The sequence below is a fragment of the Anoplopoma fimbria genome, chromosome 14 (genome assembly GCF_027596085.1).
Source record: "Anoplopoma fimbria isolate UVic2021 breed Golden Eagle Sablefish chromosome 14, Afim_UVic_2022, whole genome shotgun sequence".
In the NCBI taxonomy this organism is placed as follows: domain Eukaryota; kingdom Metazoa; phylum Chordata; class Actinopteri; order Perciformes; family Anoplopomatidae; genus Anoplopoma; species Anoplopoma fimbria.
Genome location: NC_072462.1, coordinates 6,209,227 through 6,229,503, shown reverse-complemented (window position 1 = coordinate 6,229,503; position 20,277 = coordinate 6,209,227). Strand labels below are relative to the sequence as shown.

At 41.5% G+C, this 20,277-nt stretch overlaps 1 protein-coding gene across 1 annotated transcript in view; it reads left to right on the top strand.

The window, feature by feature from the left end:
- ntng2b (netrin g2b) overlaps positions 1 to 19,484 on the top strand; it is a 56,546-nt gene extending 37,062 nt beyond the window's left edge. Inside the window, exons 5-7 of the mRNA XM_054612296.1 lie at positions 14,932 to 15,099; positions 17,750 to 17,884; positions 19,004 to 19,484. Of these exons, the coding sequence (XP_054468271.1) occupies positions 14,932 to 15,099; positions 17,750 to 17,884; positions 19,004 to 19,227 (527 nt within the window). The 3' untranslated portion in view covers positions 19,228 to 19,484. The remainder of the gene's footprint in view (positions 1 to 14,931; positions 15,100 to 17,749; positions 17,885 to 19,003) is intronic.
- The last annotated feature ends 793 nt before the right edge of the window (positions 19,485 to 20,277 follow it).

Genomic DNA, 20,277 nt, shown 5'->3' with positions numbered 1-20,277 from the left:
CTTGAGAGCGTGGGCCTCAAACTGTATGGACATTTAGACTTTATTTGTTCTGACTGACTGATTTCAAGCAGCCCAGGATGGACGTGAACACGTTCTGTCAGCCGCTTGAATGTACAGTAAAGTGGAGCTCAAAAGCCCAGCTCGCCCTTGTCATGCTAAATTTAAACCTGCCATCTTGGTCGGCAGCGAACCTCTCATGTTCCTCCAGAAAAGCACTTAGGACGAGGGAGGAGCTGGGAATTTCGGCAGCGCTGTGATGTCGTCAGACTTTCTATTTTTTTTTGTCTAAAGGAAATCCATTAGGAGCGTTTGTTGAACAGCACAGCACTTTTGTTGTTTGGCTGACATCGGTGGGGAAGTCAAAGAATTCACTGATTAGCTGTGATTTAGAAGGAGCTGACAGAAGCTTTAACATAGTACAAACGCTAACAGTCCTTGGTAAGCTTTTTAAAGCCTGCTGTGAAGGACGCAGAACATCACATGTAGACTGATTCTTTGAACTTCATTTTACCTCATTAACAAGGCGGAAGCTAACTATTATTTTCATTGTGAAATTATCTACGGATTATTTTGTGAATTTTTTGTTTTGTTGGACCAACGATCTGAAAGTCAAAGGTATTCATATAAATATCATAGAAAACTAAGAAAACCAGAATAAGATAACATTTGAAGAGCTTTCAAATATGTATGATTTATGTTCAGATTCATTGTAGATTTAATCAGTCTAAATAATTGGCATTTGAATATAAACTGTATCTTCTTTTGAACAAAACTATTAACTACATTTAATTAATAAATCACTTCCTTCTAAATTATGAATGCACTAAATATATATATTATGAATTAACATAATTTCCAATATATGAAATTCAAAACTTAAATACACAGTTGCACTTCTGGGACACCAGAAAAGAAGATCATACCATTGTAGAGCATTCCTGCCTTTTTTTTATCCGAGGTTTACAGAAGTGTATTTGGCTTGAACCTGACCCTGATGCGAGCAAAGCCTTGTTATCTGTGTGTGTGAGTGTGTGTATGTGTATTTGTGCACATGTGTGTGTGGAGTTATGGCGGGCATATGGTGCGGTTCAGTAAAACCCATAAATCATCTTCATCCCCTCCTTTTCCTCCCGGGGATCGAAGGTCTTAGGTTCTATTCTCACAATGCGGCCGCCATTACTGTTTGTGGAAGCACACACACACACACACACACACACACACACACACACACACACACACACACACACACACACACACACACACACACACACACACACACACACACACACACACACACACACACACACACACACACACACACACACACACACACACACACACACACACACACACACACACACACACACACACACACGGGTTTTATCGTATTGTGAGGCTGAAGGTCCTGTGACGTTAAAAACTAGACCACTTTACAACATTAGTTATCTTGAATACTATCACCTGTAATCTCAGTTATCTTCTCTGGCTACCAACTGCATTCAAATATGTTTTCAAAGCTTGTATGTTATTTAAAAACATTGATAACAGCAATACGTGTCGAGAAAACATTTAACTTTATGTGAACTATGTAGAAACGCGTTTAAGCAGCCTGGGAGTTCATTTTCTATATTTTCCTCCACTTTAAAATTGATTTTATAAATCACATTTTCAGTATTATTACTTTTCCCAGGAATCTGAAAAATGCAAATCCCAGTTTAGTTTTGTATTGTGGGATTTTACAGTATGATCAATAATAAGATTTTGACTGTAATCTTTTCTGCCGGAGCAAAAGCATCCTTGTGCACATTACAGCAGGATTTATGGGTTGGACAGCATGTCATAGTAGTTGCACCCTTTGTCATGTCCCTGTCCCAGTTAAGTCACTGAGCATGCTCAGATGAGGATTAGCGACCTATTGGCAAGAGAATCTGATCCACAGAGCCCGCAGCCCATTGGTCGGCTGACAGATGGGCGTTTGGGCGAAGGGGGAGGGGAGGTCAGACAAACCAAATCCTAAAACCCAGTCATACATCTACCTATCCAGCCACCATGACCCCACATGACTTCATCCACCCAGAGCTGTAGGATAGCCCGAATACAGGACTAGCAGTCACATGTGGACAGACGAGTGTATGCAAACTCACATTCACGGGGGGGATGTTCTATACTCGGTCGACCGCAATCCTAATCCGTCCACCGTTCTCATCGCACTTCCGTCTATCGAAAATCCTTGCATTTTTATGAAGATTGAGCTTGCCCTTAGAATGACAGGGATTGGATCAAGTGTGGAAGAGCATGTGACTTATTAATAAGATCCATGCTGTCACTTCTCCTGCCACCATTAGGGTGTTCCGATAAAAAAAAACGTTAACTGGTCCTGAATCACAATGGCTTCATTAGTGTGGCGCTAAATCAATGTCCAGCACTCCGGTAATAAATGATGAGAATGCTGAGACTGACAAGTGGCATTAAACATTATTGTTATCATTTCTCTGGCTACATTAAAACAACTGACAAACGATCTCATTATATGCAAATGCATTTGTGCGGAAGGCAACTTAAAAATGTGTCCGAGCAGGCGAGCAGGGACTGGACGCTGCTCGCTTAAGTGTGTGTGTGTGTGTGTGTGTGTGTGTGTGTGTGTGTGTGTGTGTGTGTGTGTGTGTGTGTGTGTGTCTGCCAGAGTGTGTGTGGTGGGACAGTTATTGAGTCCATCTGTACAGGCACATGTCGGAGGATGATGTAATGAATCAGCTTGGATTATGATGCATTGCATGAGAGAGTGATGGCGCTGTTGCATGACTGAAAATGACACTAAGACCTTGGCCTTTTTTTTTTTTACCTTGTACTTTAACATGCAGAGTCCATTGCCTCCAGCGGCTCCGTTTCTGGGGTTGGAAACTCACATTTCAGCTCTCTAAACCCTCATCATACTGATCCAGGTGGAGGTAGGCACTTGCAAACTAGGTAGTATGAGACTAGTTATGATTGTAGTGACATAATACTAGAATAGAGAACTGTAAAAGTGTGATGGTTAAAGGTTATGTAAACTCCTGCTTTAATTAAATATGTAGAGCGTACAAATCCCCTACTAGCTACGAGATGAAAGCCTTCCACGTCCCTCTTTCTTGTGCATGATTTTGTTTTCTCTATTTACAGTTTTCCAACTATCTCGTTTAATAAAATACTTATACTTTATTATGATGGGCAACCAGTTCTCCTCCAGGGAACAGAATAATTGGAATTTATATTTTACATGGTCATTTGGATGTGGAATGAGTTTTAGGACGAGTCAAATTTAGTCAATAAGGTGTCGTAGCACCTGGTCTTGTTCACATCATACTTTTTCAGTATCAATTGTGGATCAGTGACCAAAAACAATCAAATTTGAGATCAGTAGATGGTCAAATTAATGAATTCATGAATTCATTACTGTCGTGAAGATGAGAGATTAACATTCTATTATCTTTCATCTCTCAGATTTAGAGATGACAAAACAGAGTGTGTGCAAACACATATGCACACATCCGTACACAACACTGTAAGTGTAAAACAGAGTAATACACTTTGACAAACACTGTGTGTTTTCATATTACAGCCATATTAACAATAGTCACACCTTTAACAGTAACTGTGTTTTGCAAATACAAAAAAAACACAATTTCCAGCACTGAAAGGGTTGTGGAACAGCTTTTGAGTTTAGCCTATCTCAGCAGTGTGAAATCACACTATCATTGTGTGTTCTCACTTCTGTGTGTTTGAATGTGTGTGTGTGTGTGTGTGTGTGTGTGTGTGTGTGTGTGTGTGTGTGTGTGTGTGTGTGTGTGTGTGTGTGTGTGTGTGTGTGTGTGTGTGTGTGTGTAGGTTTGAAGAGTAAAAAAGGAAAGCTAGGCTTTCTTTGGATAAACAATCTGATGCTGCACCTCTTATGCTAATGTCTTAGCCCGCTCATCCCTCATTGCATTTACATTCTCTGTCCTCATGCAACTGATGCAACAGACACGAGAGCTCCTCCAGCAGGAACCACAGTAACAGACAATGTGTTACACACCAGGCATTTGACTGAGCCTCCACTGGTGCCCATCAAAGAATCTGACACATTTCCTTTTACGGCAGAGGTTCACCTTTCTTCAGAGGTGCACCAAGTTTCCCCGACACCAGAGCGGTTCACACCTTCTGAGACAACCCCTGAACATTCACATATGTCTCACCTAGTCCCAAAGGAGTCCACACATCATACGGTTGTTAATCCTCCTCATCACCACCACCATCCAATCACAATAGGGTCTGTCCTGTCTCAACGTCACCATCATACAAGCCTGCACGACACTGAAGAGAAACACTCAGAGCCAAGGCATAGTGAGAGAGAAGGTAAGACACACCCATAGCTCTAGGTGACAGTAGATATAGAGTACAGGCTGCTAGAAAAATAGAATAATCTAATTTAGAAGGCGATGATTTTCCTCTCCAGCCAACGTAATGTTTTATTCCGGTGTGGAACCTTTCTGAAATGGACAAATTTTCAGGACGTGAAAGTCCCTAACATGCTCGTATACACTAGCTTCCATAATCTTGTGTTCAGCATCATATCGCATGTCAGAAACGCTTATTCAATTTAGGTAGTGGCAGTGAAATCTTGTTAACATGGTTGAGTGAGTGAGAGGCTGTAGGAACACTGGCGGTGGAAGGTTTGCAAAAAGTCTGAGTTCGGTTGACATCGTCTTTGCCTCATTCAGAGATATTAAAAGATTGCGGAGCATCAGAGTGACGGAAAGATATGAAGAGGAAACGGGAGAGACAGAATCAGGACTGAGCCACAAACATCCCCCTTGACATTAACCTCAATTTACTGAAGTAGATGGCAAAATACTATGTTATGGAGGGGCATTCATCTATAGTGTCAAGATATAAATAAAACAATCACATGGTCTTGGAGGTCCCTTCTGTCAGTCAGTGTATCGCAAGCTGGAACCCTGAATGCTCTGTCTGCCAGTCAGACGGTTCGGGCTGAGCTGATTGAGATAAATGCCAAGAACAGTTCGAATCACTCCTACCCCCAAGGCAGCGTAGGTTACTGAGAGTAAATGCATTTATGCTCACTGCTGTGCTACGTCTGTCTTTTTGAAACAACCATGATTCAGACTCCTGCTCTCCCACAAGAGAGTATTTTTTTCATTTTGCGTGTATGCACTTGTGTGTGCAGCTGTGACAGATGTGTGAGACGGTAGGTCCAGTGGGGCCAGAGTCGGACATGATCAGAGGTAGGCAGGGGTTACTATGATGAGATGTAGTGATGGCATGATGCCAGTTGTGTGATACGGTCCAGGGTGCTGTGAGAACAGCTGCTTGCGTCCTGTCTCACTGGAGCCCCAGGGATGGGGAGGGATGAAGGGGAGAGAGTGGGCGGGAGATAGCCTGAAGGGGGACGCTCCGCAGGGGAGCAGGATGCTTGCAGGATGCCCCCTCTGAAGAAGAAGAACAACTGGAGATGTACAGCGCCCATACAAAACCCCCTCCAGGGGAAACACAGATGGATGCATGAAGCATTGTATTCTCTTGTGGTCTGGCGATCATTAGTCCCTAAATGACGCACACGGTGTGGTTGCTTCATGTGATTGGTTATTTATATTTTCAGTCGTAATCGCCCATGTGAGGAGGACTGTGGTGATTTACTGAATTGTGCCCGTGTTGAGGTAAATGTAAAAGGTAAAAGGAATTGAGGGCTTGATCCATAACCTGAACTAGTTTCGCATGACTATTCTTTCTTTTGTAGCCCTAAAATCTTGAAGCAAAGGATCCTGGGAACGGCATAAAGCCCTCTGGGAAAGGGAAACACACAGACAAAAAGAGAAAACTTGAGCGAGAGACAATTAAAAATGCAGTAAAAACGGGATGTGTGTTCTAGGTTGTCTCTAGTATTGATTTGAGATATCGTGTGAGTGCACCACAGAGAACATTAAATCTCAACTTAAGGAGCTACACCCATGAGAAGATGTTACTGTATATAGGATCCTAAGAATATTCATATGAAATACAGGAGCAGAAATAAGAACAGAGCAGATCTTTTTCTATTATGGAAGGGAACAAAGGAACAAGCGCATACGGAGAGTTCGAAGCACTAGTCAGAAAATTTCATGACATTCAGATAAAAGGAAGTGCATGTCATATCTTTCAGAACCAGAGTGAAAGTGGAGTGATGAAGGAGTTTCTCAAGCCTCTCTGACTCTCAAAGCTTTTTCCCAAGCCCAGGGCTGAGGCCCCTGATGGGGCAATCCACTATCTGACACAGAGAGAAAGATAGAGAAAAGGAAAACAAGGTCTCAAAGGAAGACGAGAAGGGAGAGAAAGGCAGAGGATATCAGTAATCTTTACCCACTGCAGAATCGGCCTAGTTATATTGTTCGAGTTGCTTAGGAAAGAGCATGTTAAATACCTCATACGATGTCTGTTCTTGTTGTCTTAATAATGATTGTTTTGTGCAAGTCTGAGGGAACAACAGCCTAATCCGAGCACAGGGAGGACGGGAAGGAGGAAAGAGAAAGAATAACTGAAATGACAGCTATTACTCTTTTATATGTAGTAGTGGCAATGCTCTTGTAGATTTATATACTGTAGTTTACTTTGGGCACAGTAAATACACTTTTATTATGAGTTAAACTTGACAGCTCACAGTGGAAAAACAACTGGGGCCCTAAAAATTGAAAACAGAAGACAAAAATCTCTTCACTGACATGATAGGCTGTCACTCAACATCAGCGATAGAGCTGAATCATAATTTTGGCACCAATGGTGGCGTCATATTTTTTTATCTTGCTGACAGGATTAAGTAGAAATGGACAAATCATGTATTTCTTGTTTAAGGTGTGTTGCTGTAAAAAAATAAAAAGAGCATATAGAATTTATAACACCGGATGTTTTTGTCTGTTACGTCGCTGACAATTGTTGTGTGTCAGTCCTCCTCAAGTCTGAGGAACACATTCATAAGACCAATGGCAACGAAACAACAACCTCCTCTGAGCATGGGGAAGAAAGAAAAGGTAAAAGTAAAGGTATCTCTTTTGTGTGTAGTGGTAGCAATGTTCTTATAGTTTTATATATTGTAGTGTTACTGTAGTGATGAAAATGTGCAGTAGATAAATATAAACCATGGGTAAAATTAGGCAGCTCACAGCAAACATGGTCACCTTAAATTAGGAACAGTAAAATAAAGATTTTTGCTTGTAATTTGAGTGACAATTTGGGTGTTTCAGTCTTCCACAGTTCTGAGGGACACATAAATGAGGCTTATGGCCTCAAAAAAATGACTTCATCAGGGCACGGGGAAGAAAGGAAGCATGAGGAGCATAACAAAAAAAAAGCTGAAAAGAAATTACATATAAAATATATTTTTTATATTTAGTGGAGGAAAGTTTCTCCAAGATTTATATACTCTAGTTTACTTGTGGTGCAGTATATATGCAGTAGCTTAACTTTACTCACAAGCGTAACTCTAGATAGATTTATATTAAGAAGTTAATTTGGTGTACAGAAAACATGCAGCTGCTAAACCTTTACAGCAAGCTGACTTGACCACTGGAAACAAAATTTGTATCTTGAGTGACATAATAGTTAATTTGTGAACTTAAGCAATAACGGTTAATCTAAATTTGTTATGACGGAAGTAGAACGGTAAGAAGAGGAAAAGACTAGAGAAAATATTTACAAAATTAATATGGTTTATTGGCTGTTTAGGTTGCAAAGATGTTTTTCCTTGTTATGTAAATAACAATTGTGGTGTTTCAGTTTCCCACTCATCTGAGGGACACGGACATGGGATTCATGGCCACGAACATGAGACTCATGGCCAAGTACAACAGACTCATGGCCACGTACAAGAGACTCATGGCCACGTACAAGAGACTCATGGCCACGTAAAAGAGACTCATGGCCACGTACAACAGACTCATGGCCACGTAAAAGAGACTCATGGCCACGTACAAGAGACTCATGGCCACGTACAAGAGACTCATGGCCACGTACAAGAGACTCATGGCCACCTACAAGAGACTCATGGCCACCTACAAGAGACTCATGGCCTACACAGAGACTACAAGTTACAAGAAACTCATGGCCACCTACAAGAGACTCATGGCCACGTACAAGAGACTCATGGCCACCTACATGAGACTCATGGCCACCTACAAGAGACTCATGGCCACCTACAAGAGACTCATGGCCAAGAACAAGAGACTCATGGCCACGTACAAGAGACTCAGGGCCACGTACAAGAGACTCATGGCCACGTACATGAGACTCATGGCCACGTACAAGAGACTCAGGGCCACGTACAAGAGACTCATGGCCACGTACAAGAGACTCATGGCCACGTACATGAAACTCATGGCCACAAAACAACAACCTCATATGGGCACGTGGAGAAAAGTGAGTAGGTGCATAAAGGTATATCCTTTTATGTACTTTAGAGGTAGCTGTAGCCAACTGAACTTAACCTGTAGTGGTATAAATATGCAGTAGATGATCTTTCACCACGTTAAACACCTGATAGCAAAACATTTAAAAATTAGAAAAAGCAGAATAGCATCTACATTTTTGCCTGCTTTCTGGCTTCGCTTATGTCAATGATGATTGTGGTGTTTCAGTTCCGCACAAGTCAGAGGGACCTATACATGAGGCTCATAGCCACAAAACCACAATCGTATCCGTGCTCGGGGAGAAAAAGGAGGAAGAGGAAAGAAAAGCTGAAAGGAAAGGTATATTATTTATATGTAGCGGTGGCAATCTTCTCGTAAAATACACCTCATATTTTTGCTTGTTATGTCAGTGATGATTGACGTGTGTCAGTCCCCCACATGTCCGAGGGACACGCACATGGAACTCATGGCCACATAACAACAACCTCATCTGAACACAGGGAAGAAAGTGAGGCCCAGGAGCATAAGGCCAGAAAAGCAACAGGTATTTTTTATGCAGTGGTAGCAAGTATACTGTAGTTTGCTTGTAGTGATGGAAATATGCAGTAGAAAGGCTACATTTTGACCACATGTTAAGAAAAGCTACTGTATTAAATCTTATAATGTAACAATAGTGTCAGTTTCTGAACAAAAAAGGCAGAGGTCTGAGAGATACGTACATGAGACTCATGGCCACAAAACAACAACCTCATCTGGTAAGGGGAAAGGTATCTCTTTTAGACGTAATGGTAGCAATGGCCTTGCAGTTTGTGTATCTGTAGTGAAGAGAATATGCAGTGGACAAACTTTCCCCACATTTAAGACTTGGCTTCTAGCAGCAAAACTAGAAACAGCAAAGAATAAATCTAGATTTTCGCCAATTAATTCAATGACCCTTGTCGTGTTTCAGTTTCCCACAATTCAGAGGGCCATGTAGATGAGACTCATGGCCTCAAAAAAATCTCATCTGGACACGGCGAAGGTACATTTTGTATATACTGTAGTGGTTGTAACCAACTGTAATAAATTGTAGAGCTCAAAATATACAGTAGATTAACATTCACAAATTTTAGTCACTGAAACAACAACGCAAAAACAACAATCTAAATTTGTCTCTTCATTCAGTTATACTGCTAAATCTAAAATTTTAGTTGAGATAAATAACTTGAAAGATGCATATGTTTTTTGGTGGTTTAGGATGCAAAGAAGAAGGCATATACAATGTACCTAATAATGTGTTTTTGCTTGTTATTTCAATCACAATTGTGGTGTTTCAGTTTCCCAAACATCTGAGGGACACATACATGAGACTCATGGCCAGGTTCATGAGACTCATGGCCAGGTTCAAGAGACTCATGGCCACTTACAAGAGACTCATGGCCACTTACAAGAGACTCATGGCCACCTACAAATGAATCATGGCCACATACAAGAGACTCATGGCCACGTTCAAGAGACTCATGGCCACGTTCAAGAGACTAGTAGGCCTGTAAAAGAGACTCATGGCCATGTTCATGAGGCTCATGGTCACGAACAAGAGACTCATGGCCACGTTCAAGAGACTCATGGCCACGTACAAGAAACTCATGGCCACATACAAGAGACTCATGGCCACTTACAAGAGACTCATGGCCATGTACAAGAGACCCATGGCCACGTACAAGAGACCCATGGCCACGTACAAGAGACCCATGGCCACATACAAGAGACCCATGGCCACGTACAAGAGACCCATGGCCACGTACAAGAGACTAGTGGCCACGTAAAAGATACTCATGGCCACGTACACGAGACTCATGGCCACGTTAAAGAAACTCATGGCCACGTTCAAGAGACTCATGGCCACATACAACAGACTCATGGCCACGTTAAAGAAACTCATGGCCACGTTCAAGAGACTCATGGCCACGTACAAGAGACTCATGGCCACGTACAACAGACTCATGGCCACGTACAAGAGACTCATGGCCACGTACAAGAGACTCATGGCCACGTTCAAGAGACTCATGGTCACGTACAAGAGACACATGGCAACTTTCAAGAGACTCGTGGCCACGTTCAAGAGACTCATGGCCACGTACAAGAGACTCATGGCCACGTACAAGAGACTCATGGCCACGTACAAGAGACTCATGGCCACGAACAAGAGACTCGTGGCCACGTACAAGAGACTCATGGCCACGAACAAGAGACTCATGGCCACGTACAACAGACTCATGGCCACGTACAAGAGACTCATGGCCACGTACAAGAGACTCATGGCCATGTACAACAGACTCATGGCCACGTACAAGAGACTCATGGCCATGTACAACAGACTCATGGCCAGGTTCGAGAGACTCATGGCAACTTTCGAGAGACTCGTGGCCACGTACAACAGACTCGTGGCCACGTACAACAGACTCATGGAGACGAACAAGACACTCATGGCCACAAAACAACATCTTCATCTGGGCACAGGGAAGGGAAAAAAGCTGAACTAAAAGGTACATATCTAGTGTATTCTGTAGTAATGTCTATGTAATAACTGTAGTTATTTGTAGAGGTGGAAATATGCAGTTAATTCACTTTCAAAATGAGTTAAACTCAGCAAGTTGCAATGAAAATTAGACAGCAGAAATGTATCAAAGTTTTTGCTTGTTATGTCAATGAAATGTGTTGTGTGTCAGTCTACCACACAACACATTTAATTGAGTCTCATGGGCACGAACAAGAGACTAATGGAGACAAAACCACAACGTCATCTGTGTGTGTAGGAGAGGAGCATGAAGAAAGAAAAGGTATCTGTTTTGAATGTAATGGCAGAATTATATGGGGATATTTCCATGCGTTAGTTTACCTGTTGTGCAGTAGTAGATAAATTGCCCTCACAAGCTAACTTCACAACTCCAAGTGATGAAATGGACCACTAAACAGCAGAATATTATCTTGGTGTCTTTTATATGTAGTGGTAGCAATGGTGTTTTAGTTTTATATACTGCAGTATATCTTAAGTGAAGGAAATATGCAGTAGGAATACATTCATCACAATATCACCACAAGCATAAAGAAGGAAAGGTAGAAAAGAGCGGTATCTCTTTTATATTTAGTGGTGGCAATGCTCCTGTAGATTATTTGTGGTGCAGCAAATATGCATAAACTCTCACAGTGAATTAAACTTCGTAGCTCACAGTGAAAACGAAAACTGGGAACAACAAATGTAGCTAAATTTATCTCTAACTACATGATACCCTGTCAGTCAACATACGCTATAAGGCAAAATCTTAATTTGGCACCAACTGTAGGAAAGAAAGAAGATGAATTTGACATTGGAAATGCTCTTGAAAGACAATGTTGTCCCTGCATTGAAATTAGTTAGTCTTTAGTTTTAAAATCCCCATAAATCTTGTCTATAAGTAGTATATAAGAGCAATTGTATTATACTTTCAAAAGAAAAGAGAACATATTATTGTGCTACTTACCCATAAGCAGAAATAAAACAGCCTGAGATAATCTGCATTTCGTCAATATAAATTGATTTGTTGCTCCTTTGTAGCGCAGCACAAACCTGAGTGGGAAAGAGGGAGTCATGAGACCCAGAAACACACTCGTGGGAGAGAAGATGAAGACCGAGAAGAGAGAGAAAGAGAGAAAAGGAAAGGTAGAATTTGAGATAGCACAGTGATTCATAACTGTTTGCTAATTGGGACCCAAAATTTATCTTGATGAGATTAATAGGTGAACCAGAATTTCATTAATAGCTCCATTAAATGTGGTGATTTGAATCATTTGAGCCCAGTGTTAATATTCATTTTCTTATTCACCTTAGTCTGTAAAGTTTAATAGGTCTATCTGATTTAAAAAAAATCTGACCTACTTGGAATATCTTCAACACAAACCATGCCAAACGTTTCCTATCAGACTTTTGTATTTCAGTTTGAAGAGTTTGAAGTTTGCCCATCTGTCATGGACAAGTAGATGTTAAAACTGTTTTAAGAGCACTTTAAAGGACTTTACATTCAAATCCGGGTAAAAGTTGAGTTTAAGAGTTCATTCTTGACCTTGGAAACAGTGGTTGGCAAAACAATTGGACCACAAACGGTATTACACAATATTTTTCTTGGAAGATCGTGTGATTCCATCAAAAGCTCCAGAATAGCTAATTATTTCCCCACAATGGTTCCTGTTGGGGAGTTTCCAAGGTCAGGACAGAACATACAAGCTACAAGACAAGCCACATCAGCTTCCAGTCCAACCCAGATATTAACAGTCAAATACTGAGCTGACAAATAAGACTCGACTTGAAAGCTCTGGGTCATGTGCAGCACCACAGTAGTTCCTTGTATACAAACTCTTATTTAATCTTTAGGATGACTTTTGGGTTCTGTTCTACCAGTTAAGAAACACTGCACAAGGTAAAGATAATGTCAGCTTTATAGATCAAAGCAACCCCCTCCTTTAAGGTAGAATCTAGTGGGAATCCCATCCACCTAATCCGTAGGACTTCTCTGAAGTACTGATGCGCCCCTATACCTGCCTCAGCATTGTGAAGCTATATTGTTGTAGATGTCAGTAGCACCGTAAATGATGTGGAGATAAATCTTAAATAAAGATTCCTTCATCCCTCAAGGGCTCCTGAAACTCTTGATCTCAGGAGAGCCCCAGGCCAGACAGTTGTATGGGATCATATACGATGATTTCAGAGGTAAGAGACCTGGTCTGAAAATACAGACAGGAGACTCGAGCTTGGTTAAATCCTCTGGTTCTTTGGTTCGGATCAGTGGATTGTAAACTCTCTCTTTTTACTTAAGTGTGAATGCTGTTTTTTAAGCAGAAACCTGTGGAAAAATTCCTCTCATTGCATGTCTTATGTTATTCATTTTGCTCACTCTCTTCCATATGCAACTCCCTCATGGTCCTGTTTTTTGCTTTATGTGCATGATCAAGGTAAGTGTTTACACTTTAAATTCATGTTAAACCATCAAACAATTCGCAGACATTGACATTCCTGTTTATTGATTTTAGAAAGGATGCTTGTTAGCAAAATGTTCCATTATTCCTTCAACCTCAGAGACTCTTTGATGCAGGCAGCTCTCTTACTTTCTCTCAATGTAACCATCTTTCACCTTGAACAATTCAAAATTGATAAACAGAAATAAAGCAGCATCTTGACTCCTAACGTTCATTTGTGGAACAATGTCCCATTGCATCTCTAGTCTGTGGAGTAATTGGCCATTTATATTTAATTAGGCAGTTCTTCCCCCACCGCTAGCACGGTTTCCTCAGTGCTGAGAGAGGCACTTTATGGCGCTGCACTCGCTGGTTTCCTTTTAAACCAGCTCATTAATATTTCAGCTGGCATCATCAACCAAACAATAATAAAATAATAATGTGACGGCTGATTAAACAGCTAAACTCCGACTTTTTAATGTGCATTTAAATGTGTATTTGCATAAACATGCCTGGTAAACACCTCTTTAGAGGACAGTGATGCCTTGCAGCACACTATTGCAGGCAACTTCTAAAGCTTAATAAAACCTTAATTAGGTACCAGCCTCAGCCAAGATAATCGTACGGAGAATGTAGAGCAACTCTTGCTGCACCCCTCTGCACAATGCAGATCCTACAGTATATGATATCAGGCTTTCATTTCTCCCTCTGTGGAAAAATTATACAAAAGGTCTTACACCATTCTCGGCAGCATTCTTTTTTTAGCTCTGGTTTAAGGGTGTGAAATATGGATAAAGTCCTAATTTATCAAGCATATGAGCATGAAAAGTAAAACCTGCATTCAAATCCTCCCAGATAATTCATGAATTACAAAGGGAAAATTTAATAAAGAGCTCTGATTGTGCAGTGCTTTATGGAAGAGAATTTAAGACTGTGTAAATGAAGAACAACCAGGGAAAGAGAGGAGAAGCAGTGGAGGTTTTTCTATCAGGTTAAGTGATGTCAGACCGATTTCATGGTGTCAGGTGCAGTCTGAAAACACCTACTGTACTGTATCACTCACCTCATACTCCCTTGGTTATGATTCTGTAGCTTATAATCTACCCATCCGATAATGCAATTAAAATTCCCAGACACAATTAACACAACTGTACTCAGACGCCTGCACACAAACAAGCACGTACACGCACGAACACACACAGGGTAGTGGAATTCCCATCAGTAATCAGTGCAGCCCCGTGAAGCAGACTCAGCAAACCTGTGAGTGTAGTAATGGAGAGGGAGTGGTCTGTCTTTATTGGACCAATATAGAGTCAGAAAGGCAAGTCATAAAACACACTCAGAGCCATTCATTTGTTCACTGACGTCTAAAACTAAAGCCAACGGACGGATCTGTTAATGCAAGTCATTCATCATTTCCAACCGTCACTGAAGAATCCCACGAGAATGCTTACAAAGATACTACCCCATCCCAAGTATTGACTTTGACATCATGAGCATGTATAGTTATCTTCCTCTAGTAAAGAAACTTTAACGTGTCTCCTCCTTTCAGACTGTGAGTGCTACGGCCACTCCAACCGCTGCAGCTACATCGACTACCTGAACATCGTCACATGTGTCAGCTGCAAGCACAACACCAGGGGCCAGAACTGCCAGCACTGCAGGCTGGGATACTTCCGCAACGCCTCTGCCGAACTGGACGACGAGAGCGTCTGCATCGGTCAGTCTGCAGGGGGGTGGAAAGAACGAGTGTGTGGGGGAGGGGGAAGGCGTGTGTGTGTGTGTGTGTGTCAGTGTGGTGTTGGAGTGTTTGTTGTGTGTGATTGACAGAGAATGCGTATGTAAGCAACTTCTCCAAGTTTTTTAATGCGAAGATTATCACAAGAAAGTAGTCGTGTAGTGACATTTTAAATAGATGCATTTAGTTAAATATATCAAATATATTTTCACCTATGCACCCGCTTTCCTGACAGTTTTATAAAACACATTTCGTTGTGTTGGCTCTGTCACACAGTGTTTTGAAAAGATACACTAACTATGAGATTAAAGAACTGTCAGGTTCAAGATGAGTGTCACATTGTTTTAGTTTTACAGCCCACAACTTTTTCCCCCACTTTTTTGGTCTCAATGCTCTCATCAGCATAGTTTCCCGACACAGCGGGCAGTTGTTTTCAGAAAATAAGCTCTAAAAATCCACAGTACACTATCTGCTGAGCACCAAAAAGCAGACAGACACGGTTAGTTAACATTACCCTTCCTTTTGTCAGGTGTGCAAGAAACAAGATTACGCAAAAGTTGCTCCATATCTGCTGGATTTGTTAATAGGGACCTGTTGGGTTAACAATTAATGCAGATTTAAAAAAAAAAGGTATAAGATTTGATATTCTTGATATTCTGTCAGCGACAATTTACAACCCATAGACATCATCATTTAGAGTGTTTATGCTCACTTCCCTGCAGCACTGTCCTTCATCTGGAGGTGATACTGTGTGTGTATTAATGGTTTGAAGTCCAACATTGTTCGACTAATACTGATGCAAACACCCTCAAGCACCCTGAAAGCTGAAAGGCAACATTTAAACCTATTTTTTAATTCAATGTGCTCGGGAGCTGAGCAACAAAAAAAAAAAAAAAAAACTGTGCTGAAGACAAATACATGTCTTAAATATTTGTGGACAGTGATATACACTGTTTGTTCGCTTTCACAGAGTATTTACTCTTTTTAAACTTATTACGGGCATGTCCTAATAGACGGCCAGTTTGTCTGATAGCTGTGGAGAAAGAATCTGGTGTTGATTTGGATCCATCTGCAGGTGGAAAGCAGGGGGTTGGCGTGTAAACCTGTGGCGTTTGGGCGTTTGGGGAACACGCAGGCCTTGGAGTCAGCACAAAATAAGCATGGGCAACAGAAATCAGTTCACGAAACCGTGCCCTCTCAAACATTAATGCATTTGCACAGACATTTTAAAGAGGTACGCTTTCCCTCAGTGGCACACATACAATCCCAATATTAATGAACATGACCCACAAACACACAGATACCAAACGCATCGCTGTGGCTGTGTAATGCGTTTCAATTCTATGAATATGTTATTATTTTATTATAAATGAGTTAATTTGATCGTGGTTTTATCTTAAGCTACTGGCTTACATCAGATCATGAGAGAGACTCTGGTCAACCGACTGACAGATGCAAAGCAAATACACAGCTGTGCAGTTTTTTTTTTTAACTCTGATCTCTGATCTGCTACCACTGATCTGGATATTAGTCAGCTTCTATAAATATATGTATTTGTAATGATAACCACTTGCAGAAATAAGAGTGATATATCTTTAAAAAAAGAAAAAGACAAATCCAACGTCATCTTGTGTTAAAGATGTGGTTGGTAATCTTCAAAAACATTTTTTGTTATATTTGTTGAAACTATCTTGACATCCCGACAAAATCTAATCAAATGCTCTGGTATCATTTTTAAAACCTAGCGTACTACTGCTACTTTGTCAAGATTACTAACCCTGGCTTTAAAGAGGGAAATCTGTCTCAGACTGATTTGACATGAATCTCAGTAAGTAGTTTGCATTTCAGTACAAGTTACAGAGAGTTAGTGAGGAGAGTTCATGGTGCTTCTGAAGTAAATCTTAATTTGTTGTGATTTATAGGCCATTTGAATCATTTTGATTTTAACTGACGCAACCCTAAATTACGTTTGCATCTGCCTCACCTGTTCATAATACCAGAATGTTCCCTCCACGTATTCCACCTGCCTTTGAAAGGAGATAGTCTGTGAGAAAAAGAACTTGCAGTTCAATTTAGATAGTATTAGTTTCCCAAACAACATCTGATACTGTACTTTCTGACTTTGGACATCTGTCTTCCCAGTGTGGTACGCTTTGTGATAGGTGTTGTTTTTAGGAAACCAACGCCAAACGTTAACCTCTTAGAAACCTCGGGACAGTTTGTTTACAGTCTGCGGGATCAGATACCAGATATGACATGCAAAATGCAATGTGTTTTATTACATCACAGTATTTATTTGTCCAGACACCATTACATGTATCACATTAACTGTGAGTTTTATAGAAAAAAACACTTTGTATCTTTTTCACCAAGAGGTGCATGGTTGGCAAAACAAGAATAGTTATGGCTGAAAAGGGACTACATTTCAGGTCTGAATCTCTGCAGCATCTTGGGTTTTTTTCTGTACTTTGGACAAACTCCACTTTACACAGTTCTGCAGCTCTGAAAAGCATCAATACCGAAAAACAAATCTGTGGTCTGAATACAAATGCGCACATTTTTGGCTGACCTTATTTCAACTCTTGGTCAAATCCCCTATTCTAAATGCCTCCATCTCTTCTTTTTTTTTCAGAGTGTAACTGCAACCAGATGGGTTCTGTTCACGACCGGTGTAACGGCACAGGCTTCTGCCAGTGTAAAGACGGTGCCACGGGGTCCAAGTGTGAAGACTGTCTGCCAGGATACTACTGGAAACAAGGCTGTTACCGTGAGTATAAGGAGGCTGATTTTTGGGTGGGTTCATGTCTGATAAATCCAGCCATGAACAAATGTTGCAGTTTTTCCAGGACCTTTGCCGGTGCATCTAGTGCATCTCCCGATTTGTTCTTTACTCCGGGGGGAATAGATCATGTAGCTCATTAACAGCATCAGCTGCTTCTTTAATTGATGACCCTGTCACTCCTTAACCCCATTACAGGGAATCGCCTTCCTCTACCATCTACCATAGTGAGGGGCCTCAGTCTCACATAGACCCTACACACACAAACACACACTCACAGACTGCCCCTCCACAGGCATACATTCCTTTTGACTGTGTGTTTATTTACTACAATATGGGACTTATTACTCCACTTTAGATGAGACATCTTACTCCAAATACTCCAATGCAACGGAGCCAATTATCGTTGGTGTAATAAAACATGTTAGCTCATGTAATTATTTCCTGTCATGGAAGCTTGATCCTCCCCTCTATTTTCTCTCAGTACATTTTTAGGCCAAGAATCTTTTTCAGTACAACTACCTCGGTGGTTTTCCTAATGCCTTTTATAGCGTTTTAACGATGCCATTTGTTCCTCCAATCATTACCTAACAAATATCACAAATGCAGTAGATGTTTTGCTGTGTTTGAGACAATGATTTTTAACTTGACCCTGAGAAAGTGCAGGCTCAAGAAAAACATACAGAGAAAAGAACTGCAACAAAAAAAAAAAGGCAGGTGTTACCCGTCGTTGTCCCCGAGGCAAAGACCGGAGAATTTATCTTGCCTCTTTCTGTTCCTCCCGCTTTCTTTTCTACTTTGTTCCTTCTGCCCTGAATTCTTCCCCTACCCCTGTGTCTCTGTTTCCCATCATGCTTTTTTCTAACATTACCCCTCCTTATCTTCCCTCACCTATCTTTCTCTTTGCCATACATCTCTCTGTTTTCTTTATGCTCTTTACTCCCCCTCTATCCTTTTACTGCCTGTCAATCTGTCACTTTGTCGTTGCCCTCTTTATTCCCAACTCCTCTCTCTCTCTCTCTCTCTCTCTATCTAATCTCCTTACCTCTGCAATTCCTTCCATCTCCCTCTGCTGCTCTTTCTCTCTGCCTTCGTCTATGCTCACAGCGAACGTTTGCGACGAGGAGATGCTCCTGTGCCAGAACGGAGGAACATGCTACCAGAGCCAGAAGTGCATCTGTCCTCCAGAGTTTAAAGGGGTTCTGTGCCAACAGTCCCGCTGCGAGGCGGGCAAGGACTGCAACGCCGCCTCTTCCCTGCACCTTACCACGGCCACCCTGCTGCTCTGCACTCTGCTAGCCCACCTGCTGGCCACGCTGACTCCACACTGAGCCGCCACCAAACACCCCCTCAGACCAAGGAGTGTGTGTGTTTATGTGTGTGTGTGTGTGTGTGTGTGTGTGTGTGTGTGTGTGTGTGTGTGTGTGTGTGTGTGTACCCGAGGCGAGGGGTGACCCAGAGTGGGAAGGGACGCCCCCGGTAACGGACCCACACACCCCAGCACTCGCAAAAGCGCACACACTCACACAACACTAACTAGCCCCAGTCTCCTGACACACACACACACACACACACACACACACAACACACAACACACACACACAACACACACACACACACACACACACACAGGACTGTTATGATACTGGGTGTGTGCTCAGGTGTGAGAAGGACGAACAGAGAAGAAAGGGGAGTGACCTCAGAAAAAAAAAGATGCTGACGAACGGGGGGGGGGGGAAGAAAAAAAAAACATACCAACCACTGTTCCCTTTATTCCTGAGCTGGAGCAATGTGCATCAAACCAAAAAGCATAAAGAAAACACTTAAATCACCACTGTTTCACGACAAAGGGAATGGCTGTTGTACCCACAAGGAACTTTTCTTTTTTTTCTTTTTTCTCGGTTGAGTTAAGGACCTCACCTCCGTTTGACTGACAGCCAACGTGTGTGTGTGTGTGTGTGTGTGGTCAGACACGGTGAGAGAACGCAACATGGCGACACGACGGACGAGTCAGGAGGCGAGATGTGCGTTCAATTCCTGCTGCTGAGGCCTACATAGTATATTAACCAGGTTTCATTTCTTCTCAAAATATGATACTTGATTTTACATTTATTCTATTTCTGCTGCATTCTTTTATTTTTATTTTTTATTATATCTTCAGTCATTGTATCTATAATGTGCCCACTAACAGTCGCTGAGATTATACATATTATATTATATCCAGAGGGTTACGAATAATACATTTTTAGTCACTATTATGGTTGTTATAGGAATGAGTGATTGTTGCCACACTTAGCGAGATTTAATCGTCACACAGTATTCAGGAAGCAGAATTTAACAGAATCTAACGTATCAGAAGTCTAAAAAAAAAGAGAGAGAAA